The following is a 21,022-nucleotide window of genomic DNA, read 5'->3' as shown; positions in this document are numbered from 1 at the left end:
TGGTAAACAACCCTATACTTTACAAACTGGTGTGACAATCCTAATGTGAGGTTAATGCTGTTGGGACAGAATTTAGGCAATTTCAATAAAACACTGGCTCAAAAACTGGACACCCAGTTTGTTGGGTTAGGGAGAGACTAGAAGAAGCCTCAGGCACCACCATTTTGAGCAACACAATGGCCTGCCTTTGCCTTCTACAGATTATATTCTGTTCTAGTTGGACTTCACTTATCCTTGACCACATGAAAAGACAAATAGATTATTTTATTTCATATAATGATGTGAGTTGTGTTAATGACATTAAAACGTCACTCTTATTAAATATTATGATTCTATTTTCATTTTGATAGTATTTCTTTATCGCCATTAGAAATGTTATTCCAGGATGTCTTCATTTGAGCCCTGGTTGTTTTAGAAAAAAGAGCTGATTTTTTTCTTTTCTGTCTCTCCCTTCCTCCCTGCTGATCCCCGCTTCTGCTTTTGTCTGTATTTTTCTCAGAGCCTCGCTTTGCATATCCTCCAAACTTGTAAATTATGGATTTGGTCAGCTGGTCTCTCAACGTACTTGATCAAATGTTTTCGACGGGAAGACATGGTAAAGGAGACCCTCTTGTCCAGACGTTCTTCTCTGGATACACAATGGATTCTTGGCAACAGTGGAAGTTTGTGTGCTTGACTACGATGTCGGTCGAGGACATAGAAAATGTGTACATATTTGGACTTTTGATAACAGGATTTCTGCTTTTTGGAGTTGGTGGTTACCTGGCTTATCGAGTGATTCGCAAAACGTGGGCGGCTGTTCAAAGCTTTCCAAAGCTGCCTGAGATGTTGGATGGAGTCTGTAGAGCGATCAACACCCAGACTGAAATGTTAAGAGAGCAGAATCGCAAGCTGGACACAATTCTTTAACAGAATCGGAGCCTGGCAGCGGTTGGACTCAGAGGTTAAAGGATATAATCTTGGAGAAGTTGTACGCTCAAGATCTGCAGACAGTACCAGTAATTTGGCTATTTTGATTCGCAATTGAGACATACCAGTAAAACTCTTAAGGTAGTTGGAAATTCACAACTGCCTGAACCACAACATTTATTGTTTTTCTAAATCTGGCGCCCCAGTGTGGCCTTGGCAATTTCTGCTAACTGGTTATCGACAAAATATCTCCTGAATGTTATATAAACACGATGCTCTTCCCCAGCACTCCCTTACCAGCTGTGTGCTGATAGGACCATGGGGCCGATTGATAAAACTTCCACCTCTCTTCTCAAGGACAATGGCGCTTCTATCAGTGTTGACAGTCTAATTCTTGCAAACACATTCAGAGTTATACATTCACACCCTCAAGATTCCTCCGTACCGTTGCTAAATCTTTACTTATGTGTGTGTTGCTTAACCCTGCTTGGGTTATTTTTGTACTACTTCAGACTGTATTCTGCTCAGGAGAGAGTCTGAAATGTGCTTTTTTTTCCTTCGTATCTTACTTTACCTAAATGTGTGATTTCATTACTTTTCATAGATTTTCAGATTTCTCAGAAGGATTACCAGTAAAAGCCAATTATTATTAGTATTTGAAAATTTGACTAAAGCTGTTTTTACACCAATGATCAGAGATTTTTAGAGTTCTTAGAAGGATTGTATTGCAACAATTTCATACCACTGAAAGCCAAACATTATTAGTATTTAAAAAGTTTGGACTAAAAATGTTTTATACCAGTGACCCAGTTTCTCTACTTACACCAAACGCGATTTCTGCGAAAGGAGCGGCCAATTTACATGTTATCCCTATGTAGTGGCGCGTTCAGGAGCGGAGCGGCGCAGTGCGAAGGATGCGGATGGCGTGGCGGGAAGGCGCGGCAAGCAAAGCGGTAGCGGAGCGGCGCGATGGACGAGTTGAAAAATCTGAACTTTTTCCTAAATTCGCGTCAACTAATCAGGGACTGGATGTGGCTGTGACGTAGGGTGGAGGACCAAAGGGAAAAGAAGCAGTTGTCAATGATGGAGGACCAGATCATAGTGGCGGTGTGCGGCAAGCCAGAGTTGTATGACTCAACTAATTACTTTTACCGAGACAAGTACAGAAAGGGCCTGGCCTGGTTATGTTTAGGCACAAATATCTTAAATTTAGGAGATGTGGACATAAAAAATTGGCTGTTTTTTTTACTGAGCTGAGATTTATTTACTCACCGAAGACAGATGGACAGACGTTCAGCAGCGGGGATACAGTGCCGGTAAACCGCGGTGAAGTTAGTTTGAAGTTGGATGTTCAAGCTCCGCGGAGTTAGCGGCATCTAGCTCACGGTTGATCCGATTCAGGCACTCAGATTTTCCACAATTGTTTGGTTCGGAAACTTATTGACGGTCCCTAGTGAACCACCGCGCATCAGAAGAGGGAGCAACAGAGAGCAGCTAGCCGAAATCTGGGTGCCTGACTCGGATCGGCCGTGGGCTGGATGCCGCTGGCTCCGTAGAGCTTGAGTGTCCGGTGTCCGGCTTCGGGCTGGCTTCACTGCGGTCGCCGGTAGTTGGCGTCCCGGAGGCCGATTCATCTCCCAACGCGGGGCAGCAGATCTTCGAACTGGGTCCTGGATAGACAGAAGTACAGCTGAAATCGACCGTCATCCAGACGCAGCTCCTGGTGTAGGTGGTGGTAATCTCCAAACTGTTCCCGTCCCTGAAGAATCTGGTGAATCCAGGGACATTGATGTCGGCGGCGTTTTTCTGCTCTCCACAGGTAAAACACCGTGATTATCCGTGAAATCCATGTCCAGCATGTTCAGTTGAAACCAGCAAGCAGCAGATGGAAGTTCCTCCTATTTGATGACGCGGCGAAGCGTTGCCGCTTGTTGCCGAATACCAACGCGGAGTTCAAGCGGAATGTGAAGCGGGCAAAAGTACACAAATGAGGTGAAAAATTCGCAGAAATCGCGTTTGGTGTGAACACACCATTAGACTTCAGTGTGTGCCCATGACTGTTACTATTTGAATGATGGGACCACAACTGCCACATACCAGCAACTTCAAGGATTAATATTATCATTTTTCTTCTAGCACAGGATGAATTCCTTATCACAGAGGACTTAATGAGCTAATTACCTCTATTAGAAAGATTGGATTAGAACCAGCTCTTACCAGTAAACACCCAAGAATTATTAATGTCATTTGATTTGTTTTTCTGTGTTTGATTTTCTGTATCATTGTAATGTTTTTCCTCATGTACAGAGCTTTGAGTGCCTTATTGCTGAAAAGCGCTATATAAATAAACTTGACTTGACTTTTCACTTGTACCTTTGCATAACCCTAATTTTATCTTTGGTGTTTTCCATTCTTTAAAGGTGACCTATTACACTTCCTTTTAAGCATTTGGAATAGGTCAAAACAGGCTAATTACATTGTTCGCCCCAGATCATTCTCAAATAATGAGATTTCACCTCCTCAGTTCCCCTTTTTTTGAGCTCCCTGCAGAATGAGCTGTTTTAGGGCTCTGTCACTTTGATGAAAATTAGCTGTATCTGGCCACGGCCCACACTTCAAACACATGAAAACAAAAACGAAAATTAGAAAGGGCAAAACAAAGTCGCGCTTACTTAACTCTGCGGACATCTGCCGGACATGTCCACGCAAAGCAAAATTTATACAACCGCGTACGCAGTGCCATTTAATAAACTGCTTTTTAATAAAATGAAATGAAGCCACGAATCTCTGTTATCCCACAGCAGGAGAATGTGCATGGACACGTGTGGGTCTTTGCAGCTAACAGACCATCTCCCTTTGAGGGTAGCCATTGCATGTCAGGTAAGACCAGCTGGTGAGACGTGATCCTCTACTGAAAATCAAGTAGGTGTAGCTCCGCTTCAGTTACTAGTCAGGGGCGGGACTCAGGTTACATTGCTAGGTGCCAGTGTAATTGTGACATCACAATTACACAGCTTTTGAAACCGAGTGTTTTCTAGAAAAACATAACACATTTATTTACAGCCAAAAAACAGCTGAATGTCATTTTATTTGCTTTTGGACTGTTTGTAGAAGCATTAGAGACCCAAATGGAAGTATAAAAACAATCAAAAAGTGAATTTTGCATGATAGGTCCCCTTTAAAAAGTCCCTCTGTCTGAATGATTTAGCAAAAGCTTTTCAATTGTCAAAATTTCTACATCACATTTGGTGTTTTTTATTTCTTTCCTTCAGTTACTTGTGTGGCTTTGATTGCATACAGAGGCATTGTTGAATAAGATTTTATCATAATCCTTAACAAAACTCACAAAATCTAGACTTGCATGGTAATGGTCTACAATGTCGTTGAGCTATTTTTTCTTTCAAGTGTTTCTTCTATTTTCTGACTTCTTATTTGACATTTTCTCACTTTCTGCATCTGTGTGAGGCGAAAACCAGGCTAATTCGTCCTCTTCCTAGTTGAATGACATTAATTTAAAGCAAATAATTTCGATAGTCAGAGAGCTCTTAATTATCCTTAAACTCTCTCCCCTTTTCATAGGAAAACTACCTAGGAAACTTAACTGCATTCACTCTTAGAACATCTTTTTGTAGCTGGTAGCAAGCTTTTGCTTTAAATTAACCCACTTGAAACTGAATCAGAAGACTTGTGATCTATGAATTCACTGAATATTGTTAGAATTTAGATTTGACCCTTCTCTACATTGTACCTACCCAGGGATCCTTCCTCACTTGTCTGATTTAAATTGACTATTTCCAAATTCCCAACGTATGACAGCAGTCATGTGTTCCAGTAATCCTTTGACATCTCCTTATTCACTTGTGCTCAGCACTTACGTATTCACATACGTCATGCGAGGGGCCACTGCAGAGTGAAAGGATGGGGAGTGGAAGCAGAGAATTGAAAAGGAAACTCATTAGGCCATAAACAGGAATATTACGGAGAAAAATAAATGATAACTAGAAATAGCAGGTGGGTTTCTATAAATAACTCTGTGTAAACATTGGTCTTACAGTCATTGTGTTTTTCTAAATGTCACACAGTATGTACATACAGTACAGACCAAATATTTGAACACACCTTCTCATTCAAAGAGTTGTCTTTATTTTCATCACTATGAATATTGTAGCTTCACACTGAAGGCATCAAAACTATGAATTAACACACGTGGAATTATATACTGAACAGAAAAGTGTAAAATAACTGAAAATATGTCTTATATTCTAGGTTCTTCAAAGTAGCCACCTTTTGCTTTGATTACTGCTCCTCACACTCTTGGCATTCTGTTGATGAGCTTCAAGAGGTAGTCACCTGAAATGGTTTTCCAACAGTCTTGAAGGAGTTCCCAGAGATGCTTAGCACTTGTTGGCCCTTTTGCCTTCACTCTGCGGTCCAGCTCACCCCAAACCATCTCGATTGGGTTCAGGTCCGGTGACTGTGGAGGCCAGGTCATCTGGCGCAGCACCCCATCCCTCTCCTTCTTGGTCAAATAGCCCTTACACAGCCTGGAGGTGTGTTTGGGGTCATTGTCCTGTTGAAAAATAAATGATGGTCCAACTAAATGCAAACTGGATGGAATAGCATGCCGCTGCAAGATGCTGTGGTAGCCATGCTGGTTCAGTATGCCTTCAATTATGAATAAATCTCCAACAGTTTCACCAGCAAAGCACCACCACACCATCACACCTCCTCCTCCATGCTTCACGGTGGGAACCAGGCATGTAGAGTCCATCCGTTCACCTCTTCTGCGCCGCACAAAGACACGGTGGTTGGAACATAAGATCTCAAACTTGGACTCATCAGACCAAAGCACGAATTTCCACTGGTCTAATGTCCATGCTTTGTGTTCTTTAGCCCAAACAAGTCTCTTCTGCTTGTTGCCTGTCCTCAGCAGTGGTTTCCTAGCAGCTATTTTACCATGAAGGCCTGATTCACACAGTCTCTTCTTAACAGTTGTTCTAGAGATGTGTCTGCTGCTAGAACTCTGTGTGGCATTGACCTGTTCTCTAATCTGAGCTGCTGTTAACCTGCGATTTCTGAGGCTGGTGACTCTGATGAACTTATCGTCTGCAGCAGAGGTGACTCTTGGTCTTCCTCTCTTGGAGCGGTCCTCATGTGAGCCAGTTTCTTTGTAGCACTTGATGGTTTTTGCAACTGCACTTGGGGACACTTTCAAAGTTTTCCCAATTGTTCGGACTGACTGACCTTAATTTCTTAAAGTAATGATGGCCACTCGTTTTTCTTTACATAGCTGCTTTTTTCTTGCCATAATACAAATTCTAACAGTCTATTCAGTAGGACTATCAGCTGTGTACTGTATCCACCTCCTGCACAACACAACTGATGGTCCCAACCCCATTTATAAGGCTTGAAATCCCACTTATTAAACCTGACAGAGCACACCTCTGAAGTGAAAACTATTTCAGGTGACTACCTCTTGAAGCTCAGCAACAGAATGCCAAGAGTGTGTGGAGCAGTAATCAAAGCAAAAGGTGGCTACTTTGAAGAACCCAGAATATAAGACATATTTTCAGTTGTTTCACACTTTTTTGTTCAGTATATAATTCCACATGTGTTAATTCATAGTTTTGATGCCTTCAGTGTGAAGCTACAATATTCATAGTCATGAAAATAAAGAAAACTCTTTGAATGAGAAGGTGTGTCCAAACTTTTGGTCTGTACTGTAGATGGCTACATGAATATGAAAGACTGAGTGCAAATTTAAACAGAACAGTATAAGCTGTTGTTGGCTTAAAAAGGGGAAAAAGACAATCCGAACCTTAAGGCCACCTGAAAAAAAGAATAATTATAACAACAAATGAAAAAGTGAAAAGAGGTTATGTAGATTAAGAGGTTATGCTATGAATATAATAAAAAAGGGAAAATATATATAGGCATACACTGTCCCTTGCAAAAGTATTCAGTAACCTTTACACGTTGTCAGGTTGCAACCACAAATCTGTTGGAACTTTATGTCATACACCAACATAAAATACTGCATTATTGTAAAGTAAAGAAATATAATTGAAAGTTTCTAAGGCAATGCTAAAACAAGTGTGGGTGCATATGTTCTGCCTCAGTACTCTTATACGCCTAAAAATAAACAGTCCTGCGTTAGAGAACATCAATGAGTAAATGGCATCAGGAAGACGAAGAAACAGAAAACTAACATTACAGATTGCCCTGAATACACTATCCAAAGAGTGAAAAACGTTATGGCAGCATTGAGCTGTGGGGATGCTTTTCTGTTACAAGGACAGGAAAGCTGGCCAGAGAAAATGAGAAAATGGACATCTCTTTCCAGCAGATGTGTTTCTTTAAGAAAGATAATCCAACAATATTCTTGAAATATAAGTTTGTGTTAGTTGTTATAATGTGATCCTCAGTGTATGATAATGACTTTTTCCTTTCCACCATCAACAATCAGTTGAGGATGGCTTACAAAAACTCAACGTTATATTTTACATTGCCCTAAGCACAAAGATAGTTCTTTTGTTTTATTTACTTCAGAAGAATGTAGGTCAGATGAATTTCACTCCAAAGAGAAAGGAACCACAGAGAAGCAGAGAGAACACAGAAATACAAATGAAGAAACAGAGTTGGAGGAAACATGTAGAAAAAGCAAACACGTAAAAAAAAAGCTTTTGAAGAGCATCTCTTGCCCGAGAAAAAGGTAGGAATAGACGGAAGAAACTCTCCCAGCCTCAGATTCTACTATTGTTACTGTTACCAGTAAATAAATTTTTCTAAGAGCCACGCCTAAAGACCAGTAACCCAAAACTTTTCCTTTTTGTATTTTGTACTGTTTTGCCCTGACTTCAATTCAGACACATGCAGAATTCACATAAACTTATATGAATTTAAGACACCAATAGCCCACACAGCCCCCTGAGATCTGATGTTGTGGATTGAGAGCTGACTCTTCCTTTGAGAAATGTTGGAGACATACAGGAAGTCCTGCTAATCTGCAACCCGCAATTATATTTAGAAATCAATCCCCATTCATCATAAAAGCCATGTGCCTCTGTATTGCTTCTGTGTGAAATCAAATTCAAAGGCAAAATTGAAGTCCTATCCTGAGCATAATTTATGCATTGATGAGCTAATTATTGATTTCCCCAAATTAATGTTATCCATAATCCCCCAAATGTCTTCTTATGCTCAAGTAATCAGGCAATAAGTAACTATAATTCAGCCTTAAACACAAGGGTCAAGGGGACCTTGTTGTTAAGGCTGCTGGAACTATGTGTTTAAGACCCAAGGGACTATTTGATACCAATAATTGCAAACATAATAAAGGTTTATGTTAATGTATTATATGTTTATGTCATTCTTAATTTCTTCACTCATTTTGATCTAAGTACATGTTACTTCAACACAGCATTGTTAGTTTGTTTGCACATTTTTAAAGAAAAAGCAGATCAGTCCTGCCAAAAGAACCACAGCAGTAGCTCTCAAAACAACACCACTAACCTAATTGACATATTTTAAGAAATACAGTGTGTAACCCTTCCCTCTCTGCTGTGCTCCAGGTTTGCTTAAATACTCTCTCTCATTCTGGAACAGCTGTTTCTCACAAATCAGATTAAATGCAGAAATGGGAGCTACAGAGGTGAGACAGTTTCACAAAATGTTTGTGTACTACAATGTTGACAAGTCATTTTAAAGTTGAGCAAATGGGATTAAACGTACATCTAATTCACTGGGTTGTATAGGTAAGGCTGGGCTGTTGCTGTGTACCCAGCACACGGCCAAGAAGCCAGACTATCACGGGCTCAACTCAAGTTATCAAGAAGTGCTTGGAGAAGAAGTAGACTTTCTTTAACAAAAACTGACCATGTTGGCTTTTTTTAAGGTTTTGCTTGCTTGCATAAGAAGTTTTTATTTCTGCACTATAGAAATCCGTAGAGTAGTTTAACATGTCAGCTGCAATGTTCAGCCACTTTTATCACAGACTGCTCATATAACATGAAACTGCAAAATGCACATACACCTATTCAAACATTTACTAACCAGCAAAAGCACCTCTGTGAAAAGAATGCTCTCAAAAAAGCCAGCTGCTTTCAAGTTTAACAACCACTTCCGATTTGCTTCATCTTAAAGAAGAGCGCCCTCTAGTGATCCAAACCGCTCCTTTCACAATGAAGGAATTTAAATCATTTGTGGAAGAGGTTTCAAATTCGAAAAGCAAACCTTCTATATGTCTGAAATCCCTAACACAAAAATAAGTTAGGTTTATGACGCGTGTCAGGAACAACATACATGTAAATTAAACATGTTTTGAGATTTTCTTTTTGCCTTAAATATCTGAAACTTGTGACAGGGCAGAAATCAGTTGGTGGAAATAAGGCGCGACAAATTTGGCATACTAAATAAGAAACTTGTCATATTGATGTTATTTATAGTTCAGTTAAATAAATGTTCTGTATTTTGAGTAAATCATCACAGTTCTCCACATTTAAAGACACAACTCTTAATTGCTTTGCAATATCGGCTCAGTTTTGCCCACTAGGTGTCACAAACTGCTCACACTTGATGTCTTCACAAAATAAAAGACAACCTTTTTCTTCGATAGGCATGTTTATTGTTGTTCTAAAATAAGATTCAGCATAAAGTCAACATAGTGAGCTTATCATGTCTCATGATGCACTTTTATACTTAACGCTGTTATGCTTAACACTGTAGTGTTTTTTGTTTTTTGTTTTCTTTTTAATGTGGTGGTCTTTAAGTTTTGTATTCACCTATGATGCAATATTAGAATTTTCAGGTCATAGTCTGCCCACTTAAAAAAAAAAAAATCAACTTTAGATATGGAAATTTTAACGTTTGAGTAAAAACTGGAACATAAGTTTAACCAGTAATGCAGCGTCAATGGAAGATATCTTTTTTTGCTTTTATGACTTAACAAAACAACCTATAAATGTCCAAGACCTGTTTTGCAACTATACACAATAAACATAATATCTATAAAAACGATGGTGTTTTTAAAACTTGTTTTTTTCTTTCACTAAGGTTATACGTGGTATAAAAACTTTGAGAACCACGTAATGAACAGATGCTGCGTTGACAGCCTTTATTTTGAAAGCTTTGGGAAGTGTTAACAGCAACGTGTTTCGTTTCGGTGTTGAAATGGACAACGGAAATGTCGCGTGACTGACCGGCCGGCCTCGCGAGCACAGTCGGCGAGCTATTTATTTCCCACAATCTTTTTATCCTAAAAGTTAGAAAAGGTGTTGCGTTTTATCATTTATAGCTAACAAGATTGTTCCAGTTATAATACACTAATTTCTAATGAACGGTCCCAGCCCGGAGGCTTGCAGGCAAACGTTCCGGGTGGAAATCGTAGGTGGAAAGCCGAAAAAAGAAACCGTAACTTTGAATTAGGAAGATTAATCTTCTTGCACTGCTCACGTATCAAAATTAGTCCAAAACTTGCCATAACCCGAATTCAGTACAGTAATTTGGTAAACCTGAGTGAAAGTTATCGGGGTTTTTTTTAGGTTAAAAGTTTATAGATATATTTATTTTGTATACGCTAAAACGCTATACTGACAGGGGTAGATACATATGTTTTTTATTTTTTAGCAAGTTGACTGTTGATAGCCTACTGCTTCGGCCAATAAACAAAATGCTTTCTCTTTTTGACAGACGTGGTTAAGTAGCTTTTACTTTGAAGGGCAGCCTGTCAGGACGAAGGGCGGATGCTGCTGGGAGTTTGGAGCTCGACAGAGAGGGAGAGGGTCCGCTGGTGAGCTGTAGATCATCGCATGGGTTCCTCTCTGTTGATCTCTCTCTGTTGTCTTCGCAGTTTAGCAGTGGGAGTTCCGGGATATGTCCACTCGGGTATGTAGTTTGATGACTGGGTGCTATTCAGTGGTGTTATGTTGTCAGATGATAGAATAGGCCAGAAACGTGTCCCCTTCCGTTCGCTGCATCTCCAGTGTTTGCCTGGCAAACTAGCTGGCTAGCCCCGTTTTTTCCTCACAAATAGCTAATATGATGTCCTCATTCACAAACACCAGCTGTTTTAAAATCGTATCTAACGCACATTACTTTTTTTCTTTCAGCTCCCTTGCCTCTGTGGATTTAAGTCAATCTGAAATATGAACAGAAGAAGAAAATAAGCAGAGAAGGCTGGTTTCCTGTGGGAATCTACTCAGCCTTTTTTGTCTCTTTTTTTTTTTTTTTTTTTTTTTTTTTTACCGGAGGACATGTCTAGTCTGTGGAGCAAAACAGTGAGGAGCTAGCTGGTCGACACCCTGGCTAGCGCAACATTTCTAGCCTTTTCAGATGATTGTCCAGCTGAGGAGTTAATTTGTTTCGGACCTTCTTGGAGTAAGGAGTCAGCATGGGGGAGCCCAGCCTGGACGACTCCAATGTCAAGGTGGCTGTGCGAGTACGGCCCATGAACAGGAGAGGTGAGAGGGCTTCATTGTGATTAGATGTGAGAAAAAGAAATCTTGAACACAGAGCGATGTCTTTACATAGTACTTTTTAAAGGATTATGTAAATCATGCCATGTATTATCCTGAATACACGTCAATTCAATTCATTGTCATATTTCTGGATTCTAAATATCAAGACGATCTAGCATTTCCTTGGAATCTATAACACAAAAAAATAACCAATTAACTAGAAAAATCAGAGAACATTGACATAATCAAACAGATAAAAATATGGTATTGTAAACGGTACAAAATCTTCAGTATTTTAATATCTTATAGGCGGTATGGTGGTTCTGGTTTTAATGCTATGGTACGGTTTGCCTAATGGCAGAAGTTCAGAAGGTTCATGGTGGGTGAAAGAGGTCTAAACATGATCAGAGCCCTGTTTCTGCAGTAGCTCTGAAACAGATCCTAGACAAAATGTAAGGGCTATAATTACCTTCTCAGCTCCCATCACTGTCCTCTGCAGGGCTCCCCTCTCTGCTGCATGGCAGCTGTAGTACCACACTGAAACAGCTTGTCCACAAACACTAAACCACAACTCTGAAGAATGTTGTGAGGATGCTGGTAGGGAGTTATGTTTGTTTCCTCAGAAAGTGCACATTTCACAATCCCAGTGTTCTTATACCTATCAAGCTCATCAAAGATCTGACCTCCATGAAATTTAATGTTATCTTTCTGTGCTGCACGGTCACTGATCCTGCGGTTGTGACTCCTGGACGTTGATAATCATCTCCTTCGTTTTGTCCATGTTGAGCACAGGGTTTTTGTGTGTCTTGGCCATTGCTCAGGCTGTTTGATTTCCTTTGTCTGTGAGATCAAGTTTGTAAATCATTTTGGTAAAAGGCCCTGATTCAGCTTTGCCACTATAAAACAGCATCTTCTTGAGACATTGTCCACAGGAGAGTGGCCTGTCTTAAGCTCTCCCTGTTTCATTTCCTGGGAATGAGATAGCGGTCAGAAATCACTGGCCATTAGTGAAATGAGCTGCTGTAGATATAAAAAAGGGCCGTAGCCTGGCTTGTCTGGATGGCACATGTTTATACAGTGCTGCCACAGGGCTTCCCTTATGGATGGCTGCCACCCAACTAAGCTGCTGTGTGAGATCTGCTGTTGGAGAGACTGAATGCTTTGTCTGATTTTTGCTGTTTAATTGAGATGTCAATAACTTCTTTATTTTATTTATTGCCTGCTGAAGACAACAACAGAGTCAGTAGTTTTATAGGATGTAGTCTGAATCTTCTTACCTCCAAATCGGTTGGAGCGTCCCGGTGCTCGATGTCTTTCCTTGGAACTGAAGTTGCACTGTGAGGTCCGCTTAACAGAAGCTTTCATTTATTCGTGTCACTGCTACCTCACAAATGCCACTGAGCTTCCCAGGGCTGCTATATGTTATTACATCCTTGTGTCTAATTTCAGAAAGCCTGGATAACAAAGACACAGTGTCGCACAAGTCTTCGTTCACGCTCCAGTGGTTCACGCAATTATATAGCAGATTTCCAGAGCAGGAAAGGAAGGCGCAGATGACATTTCCTGGTTGTTTGCCAAGTGGGGTTTGTGCCGTGGGATACCATGTGTCCAGTGAAAGAAGGCAGCAGAGGCAGAGTGGTTGACCGACAACTGGCAGAATAAATCACACGTCCCCCCCCCCTTCTTTTTCCCTCTATGTTTGCCCACTTTGAGCTGGAGATGTCAGTCACAGGATCAAGGCAGTGGAGCACCACACGGTTCTCTCAGGCTGGGGATTCATCATCTGCACTAGTGTGTTGATACTCGTTCAGAAATCTATCTGTGATTGTTTACACTGGATGTTTTTTTTTTATAAATGTTTTTGTCACATTGAAACCAATAGATCAAGCCAGAGTAGTGCATAATTGTCAAGTGGAAGAAGATGGATTCTCATTTTTTTAGCATGTTTACAAATAAAAATCTGAGAAGTGTGGCATGCATTTGTATTCAGCCCCCTTTAGATACCCCCAGATAAAAGCCAGTGGTACAAATTGCCTTCAGAAATCACCTGATTACACCTGAGGTATTTTAATATCTCCATTATTCAAAAATGTAAAGAGTATGGCAGAACCTGGTCATCCACCTAAATTAGTCAGACAAGGACAGTATTAATCAGAGTAGCAGCCTAGTGACTCTTGAAAACTCTGGAGCAGCTGCAGAGATTCACAGCTCAGGTAGGACAATCAGGTGGACAGGATATATAACAGTTTTATGTGTAGTGGAAAACTAGCTCATCACACCATCCTGAATAAACCATCTCCACGGTGAAACTTGGTGGCGGCAGCATCATGCTGTGGGGAAGTATTCTTCAGCAGGAATGGGGAAGCTGGTCAAAATGATGGAAAGACGGATGGAGCTAAACATGAGCAATTTTGTCTTTTCAGAATTTTGTGCTACCTTATGTTAGTCTATCAAATGTAATCCCAATATATACATTGCTTGTATTTGTTGCTTCACTAAGTGATAAAACTTCAAAAACTATTCATACCCTCAGTACAAGGTATGAATAGTTTTTACAACTTTTGTGCATTGTGTATTACCTCTGGCAAGGTTTTGTCAGGTCAGCTACATTTGGATGGATAGCTGTCAAAACCCCGTCCCTTTTTACATCTCTGGGTTCTGTCCGACCACGTCCTGGTTATGCCCTCACTCACTTCTGCCTTTTCAGCCTGCTCACTGACCTGAAAGACAAGTTCAAACTGCCTGCTTGTTTCAGTCGAAACATCTTCTGTTTTGTTCAAGTACAACTAGTTAACAGACTTGGTACTTGCCTGTCAAAGTCATGCATTACTCACCATTTCTTTTTTTGAGAGGAAAAATGCAGCAATATGGGTGTTATTAGGAAGTAAGCATGGAAAGGCTGAAGGCAGGGAGAATGGGTTTCAAAGCAGCACTGCCATGTTTCCAATAGTGGCTTCCTGGTGGTTTCTTTGTGAATAGTGCTTCTGTCTGCTCATTACTTGAGTGGGATCAAAGTAGTCTTGCATATTTCTCAGCAGAAGAAGAATTCAACATAAGAATGAAGCTCTTCACACTTATGTTTATTCAGGAATCCACATATATTAGTCGTTCATTTCAACAACTGCTGTTAATTTCTCCTCAGCGCTCGGACAGAAACTTCATGATGCAGTCACAGTAGTTGGTGGAAGACATTTTCTATATTTGCATTTTCTCAGTTCAGACCTGTCAGCATGCAGCCACAACCACGAGGCCACTGTCCCTGTGTATCCCAGGTTTCGGAGGGGAGACATGGCCTAGCTGCACAAAGGCAGGAAGGGAGTGAGTCCGAATGTGTATTTGCTAACGTTGTGTAATGCTCCATGTTCCCATGGTGTTGTCCTTCGAAGAACAGAACAACCTCGGGTGTAGCAACAGCGGCACCACAGTCAGCAGACGTCCTAGCTGAAGTCAGGGTAGTTGTGCCAAACCTTAGCATGCTAGGTAGCCCAAGGAAGGGCCAGTGGAAAATGGGATCTGGTTATGGAGCAGCCAAAGGCAGCAAGCAATGAGGACATTCATCCTCTGAACCATATTCTATCACACCTTCCCCTTGACTGAGCGGGAAGTTCTCTCTCAGTACAGTAGTTGAAACATGGGTAATGTAGGCAGAAAAGAAGAAATGGAAGCTCAACGTTTACTTGAAACTCCTCTTTATCTGCCTCGCTGTATTCTGTTCTGATTAGTTGTAGACATGGGCCTCTTACGGGTTTTAAGTTTTACAGAGTTTTCAGAAATTAATCTTTTAAAAGTGCAAATATTTTATTTCATACTGTTCCTCCAGTGACTATGTTATTCTAGAGTCACTGGAGTTCTCTCTGGCCTGGTGTAACAATGTTTTTTTTTAAATATATATATTTACAGTTAAGTCTGTTTATCCAAGTGAAAGTAACAATGTTACATAACATTATTGTAACTATCGTATTCAAAGTTATATTTAACTTTGCAGCAGAAGAAATATTTATCATTTTCCTGTATTTAAGTAACATCGATTAGATCATGATCTGCTTTTTACCCCCTAGAATTTTAGGTAAACTTGTGTCTTTTTAGTGTCACTGATAGCAGAAGCTATGGAGGTTTCAGATCCTTTTACTTCAGTTCAGAGCTCTTTACACTGTATTTTATGGACAGAGGGCATTGTTTTCATTAAAAAACGTTAACCATACTCAGTGTTGCTACTTTAATCAAGTGGCTTCCATCAGATGTAAACCTACTCTGCTGGGGAACCCTTTGGTGTATCGGAGTGTAATGACATTACTTTTCTAACTGTAGTCTGCAGATTTCACCTGTGAACTTGGGCAGCAACTACTAGAAGATTACAAAGCTTGTGCCTTTGACTTACTGTAGTTATTGACATGTGAAGAGTTTGGTATTGAAATTAAACTTGAACAAGTTGACTGCCATTTCTCACTGATTAAAGACTTTTTAAAATGTTATTCCTGCGGGTCACCCTGGAGTGTTTGTTGCTTGTTCAGAAAGTTTTTACCTTTTTAACACATGGTGAACAGTTGTCAGCCTCACTGTAACTAGTCCGTTATAATAAATCCACACTCTACAGTAGTCATGGCTCTGTCATAAAAGCAACAGGAGGCTGCATATTGGTACACTTGTGTAATAGTGCTTAAAACAGTACTGGTTGAAGAAAGGAATTGAAACCAATCTGAGTTTCCTGTACTAACGTGCTTGTTAATGCTTACCATCCTTGCATGCTCATGCATCACAACTGCACTGTAATGAATACAATTATTCCTCACATTTGTTTTATATGATAGTTAAAATGTTCTACCAATTCTCTGTTTAAGCTCTTGGCAAAATGTAAATGGATTTGATTGTATTTAAATATGTTGGCAAATAGCAGATAATGTGCGTCACTTAATGTGATCGAATTTAGTTAGATGAATGTGTTTGTTATGCAGCAGAAAGGGTGACATTTCATATGGATTGGTTTGATACATCTTGATTAAAAATACAGGCTACTATAGCAACATGATAACCTGGGGACACTGACTGCCTCCTCCTGTTAAAGGAGGACATTTATGATGGGTAATTGTCCTTGGGACAACACTTGTTGGCTGTCGGAGAGCTGGTCTCATACTGACTCCTTAAATCTTTGTGGGAGGGTGCAGGAGGAGGAAATCAGCACCCAGAAGAAAGAGGGGAAGCAAATGTAACCTGTCTTATTTATTTCAAGTTCTAAAATTTTCTTGAGTTTTGTTTTGCCTGTCTTTCAAAAAGGCTTTCTGAAGGCAGAAGTGTCCCTTTTGTATTTTGTATTCAGTTTAGTTACATGTTAAGTATCACATTGAAATAAATAACTTTAAAGATGTGTTGGTTAGGGAAGTGTAAAGAGGGTTCAGGTTTTCTTGTCACATAACTATCATCTAAAAGAGGCTAAAGACTCATGAGTTACAAAGATGAAAAGATTGTCATCTTCTTTGTGGTTCATTGATCTACAGTAATCCAAGCACAGAGCCCTGTGGTACTTCAAAGTTAACAGAGGTTTGTGTGGAAAACTAAAACATTTAATGAAGAAAATTTAATATATTTGCAAATTTAAGACCTAAACTTTTACTCTGATTGGTTTTTATAAAAACAGCTTGTTTCTTTCAGGGTAAACTGTAAATTGTGTTAAATATGCTACCATGTAATGTGGTCACTAAGATGATCCAAGTCCATGAGGGGAAGTATTGATGTTTTTCACCAGTACTCCAAATTACTGTGAAACAGGGTTGGTTTGTTTTCTTTGCTCTCATGCCCTTAATCATGACACACAGTTTTCTAGGAAAACCTTTTTTTTATCAATCTGTTTTTCTTTTCAATAAAATGAAATGAATAAATATTGAACAGTACGGTCTAATATGGGTGTGCTTGGAGAAGACAACTCACACAGTCTGGTTTGGCTAGGATCTAAGTTACATATTGATGGTTTTCATAAAGCTATTGACGACCTCAGATTACAGGAACCAGAAGGAGAGAAGCTGTCCAAGGATAAATGCAGTCTTGCACACATGTAAGATGGCTTGCATGATTATGTATCTGTAGTGGGAATGCTATGATGCATTTCTGTCTATTTGTGTCATCTCAGCAATGATTGTTTGAGAAAAGTGAATTGAGTCTTTAAAGGAAATCCACTCCTTTGTTTAACTTCCCTCTGAATTGGATTTATCCAGATTTATTTCTAAAGAAGGGGATACATAACGCAAATGAGGTTGCCAAAAGTTCAGTTATAATGAATTATTTCTACAGTGAGAATTGAATGTGGATATTCCTGAGTGATAAAAGCACAAGGACCAGTCCTAATTGTGACTAGCAAGGGTTAGTTGATGTTCAGAAGTGTTGCATCATGACTCAACCTGTCCTGTTTTATTGATTAGCCACATTGTCCAAGGTAAAAGGTCACTTTCACATTCAGTTTCCTAGCCTATTCACTTGTTTTATCTTGATGCTTAAGAGAAAAATCACTGGTGTGTTGTTATTTAACTCATGCTGTAAAGCTCAAATCAGCCAATCAATGTTCAAAAAGACAGAGTCCACAATTCAGCCCAGTTTACAAAGCATTGATTGCTTTGAGAAGGTTTTAAGTCACCAGGTTTGCATGCTGCAGAACATATTTAAGTTTTCAGAGCTGTTGTAGTAACACTGTGTTGTTGTCTGTTAAACAGAAAAGGAGCTAAACACAAAATGTGTTGTGGAAATGTCGAAGAACCAGACGATCCTCCATCCCGCTGGAGCCAACTTAGGAAAAGCAGACTCTCGGTAAGCATGTTATTTGCGTGACTAAGCTCTATTTCCACACCACAGATTTATTTCTCTCATACACACTCAACTTAGCCAAAACATCATGCAATTTTTCTGAAACCAACACCTTGTACCCCATTAAATGCTGTGGTTAAGGAAAGAAAAATCATTCTTATGCAATTAAATTATTAGAGTGCAACCATCCTTAACAAAATCCCGTTCTGATTAGACTAACTTGTTTTGAGAACGCGTAACTCAGCAGCTTAGCCCATGATTGTTAACTAAGCACAGCAAATGCCACAGTGCTGAAATGTCTTGCAGGCCAAGGCCATAAATATTCATACTCCTTGAAATCTTTCAAATGTTCTTACCTTGCAACCTTAAACTTCATTGAATTATGGGAGGGTTTTATGGGATAGACCATCTATCAGAAATCTATTTGGACACTACTATAATTGTAAAGTTGAAGAAAGATTGGTTTTAAAATTCTTCACAAATTTATATCTAAAAGTCTGGCTTGGATTAGGGCCAGACAATATATTCCAAATATATCATCTTTGCAATGTCAGTGTGCACAAAATATCGCAAAGTAGTGTTAGAAATGCAATATTTGTCAGCTAATATTTTCCAAGTGTCCTTTGTTCTCACTTTGTATGTCTATATGTGTTGAGGCGGTTGGATCTAGTCTGACTGCAGTAGAGGCCCACACTGAACACAGACAAGAGTGTTAGATGCAAATGATCACAAAAATATTGGAAACACCAATGAGACAGCATGTGGACTTATTGCAACTGACATCTTCATCACAGTATTAAACATTAATATTGCCTTGGCATGATTTTTTGTTATTGTACCACCCTGGTGTGCATTTGTACTCAGCCACCTGAGTCAATACTTTGTTGTACTACCTTTCCTGCTATTACAGTTGCACATCTTTTGGAGTATGTCTCTACTAGCTTTGTAGTCAGAATAAAAATCAGACTGAATGGAGACCAGTTGTGAACATCAGTTTTTAAATCTTCAGTCTCAAGGGTTTTGCAGCATCTAACAGACTTCCTTCCAGTGTAGTCCTGTATTAAGCTTCATCCTTCTTCATAGCAGTGTCGACCAGCTTCCCTATCCCTGATTAAAAAAAAAAATGTTCCCCACAACATGATGCTGCTGCCACCACCATGTTTCAACCATGGGATGTGTTCACGGTGATGCATGGTGGTATTTTTTCTGTCACACTCATCGTTTTGCATGCATGTCAGTTTTAGTCCCATCTGACCAGAGCACCTTCTTCCACATGTTTGCTGTGTCTCCTATGTAGCTTGCAGGACTTTTGACAAGATTTACCCCAACTCCTTATCAGCAATGGATTTTTTTTTTTTACCATTCAAGTCAATTAAGTTTTATTTTTATAGTGCCAATTCACAACACATGTCGTCTCAAGGGACTTTACAAAGTCAATTCAATCTAATACAGAATTCAGGTCAGGTTCATAAGTTCCAAATTAACCCTAACCATCTAATAGTGCAGTCGGATTCTGTTATATAATAAAATTGGTTTAAAAGTTTTTCTATCTAGGGAAACCCAGCAGATTGCATCGAGTCAGAGACTTGTAGCAGTCACTCCTCCTGGATGAGCATGTAGCGACAGTGGACAGTCACTGGCGTTGACTTTGCAGCAATCCCTCATACTGATCATGCATGTAGCGACAGTGGAGAGGAAAAACTCCCTTTTAACAGGAAGAAACCTCCAGCAGAACCAGGCTCAGTGTGAGGGGCCATCTGCCACAACCGACTGGGGGTTTGAGAGAACAGAGCAGAGACACACAAAGAATACAGAAGCACTAATCCATAAGTACTTTCTATGGGAAGGAAAAGTAAATGTTAATGGATGTAGCTCCTTTAGTCGTTTCATCTAGAAAGAAAGAACAGATAAACTCTGAGCCAGTTTTCAAGGTTAGAGTCTGAAAGAGAGCACATAGAGTTAGTCACAGTAAAAGCTCAGTCAATTGCCATGTCTAGGAGAGAGAAAGGGTTAAACACTGAAAGACGGGGCCATGTGGATCATTGGTAGAGGGTGAGCATTAAGTTGTTGCCAACAGAAGCTTGGACGATGCTCCTCTCCAGAAAGGTGTCACAGGTAGACAGAGAGTCAGGCCAGGTATAGCTTCTAGGAAGAGAAAATAGAGAGAACATAAAGTTAAAAGCTGAAATAACAGCAAATAATGTAAAATTGGAGAGTAGTGTGAGAATGTAGCGAAGAAAGTGAAAGTAGTCATTATGTCCTCCAGCAGCCTAAGCCTATGGCAGCAAAACTACAGAGATAGCTCAGGATAACCTAAGCCACTCTAACTATTAGCTTTATCAAAAATAACAGTTTTAGCCTAGCCTTACTAAATAACTAAAGGATCTGCCTCCCATTCTACTTCTAGAGACTCTAGGAACCACCAGTGAACTTGTAGTCTGAGAACAAAGTGCTCTGTTAGGAACATATGGAACAATCAGATCTCTGATGTATGATGGAGCTAAATCATTAAGGGCTTTATGTGTGAGGAGGAGAATTTTAAATTCTATTCTAAATTTAACAGGGAGCCAATGAAAATAGGGGAAATTTGATCTCTCTTTCTAATTTTCATCAGAACTCTTGCTGCAGCATTTTGAATCAGCTGAAGGCTTTTTGTGGACATCCTGATAGTAAAGAATTACAATAGTCCAGCCTTGAAGTAACAAATGCATGGACTAGTTTTTCTACGTCACTCCTGGACAGGATATTTCTAATTTTGGCAATGTTCCGGAGATGAAAGAAGGAAATCCTTGAAACCTGTTTAATATGGGATTTAAATGACATGTCCTGGTCAAAAGTAACACCAAGGTTGTTTACTTTATTACCGGAGG

At 39.8% G+C, this 21,022-nt stretch overlaps 1 protein-coding gene across 1 annotated transcript in view; it reads left to right on the top strand.

Annotated features, from left to right (window-relative positions):
- Positions 1–10,656: 10,656 nt before the first annotated feature.
- kif13ba (kinesin family member 13Ba) overlaps positions 10,657–21,022 on the top strand; it is a 47,684-nt gene continuing 37,318 nt past the window's right edge. The window contains exons 1-2 of the mRNA XM_047363042.1: positions 10,657–11,366; positions 18,062–18,155. Of these exons, the coding sequence (XP_047218998.1) occupies positions 11,297–11,366; positions 18,062–18,155 (164 nt within the window). The 5' untranslated portion in view covers positions 10,657–11,296. The remainder of the gene's footprint in view (positions 11,367–18,061; positions 18,156–21,022) is intronic.

This window comes from Girardinichthys multiradiatus, chromosome 4 (assembly GCF_021462225.1).
Source record: "Girardinichthys multiradiatus isolate DD_20200921_A chromosome 4, DD_fGirMul_XY1, whole genome shotgun sequence".
Taxonomy (NCBI): Eukaryota; Metazoa; Chordata; class Actinopteri; order Cyprinodontiformes; family Goodeidae; genus Girardinichthys; species Girardinichthys multiradiatus.
This window is presented reverse-complemented; position numbering and strand designations above follow the sequence as displayed.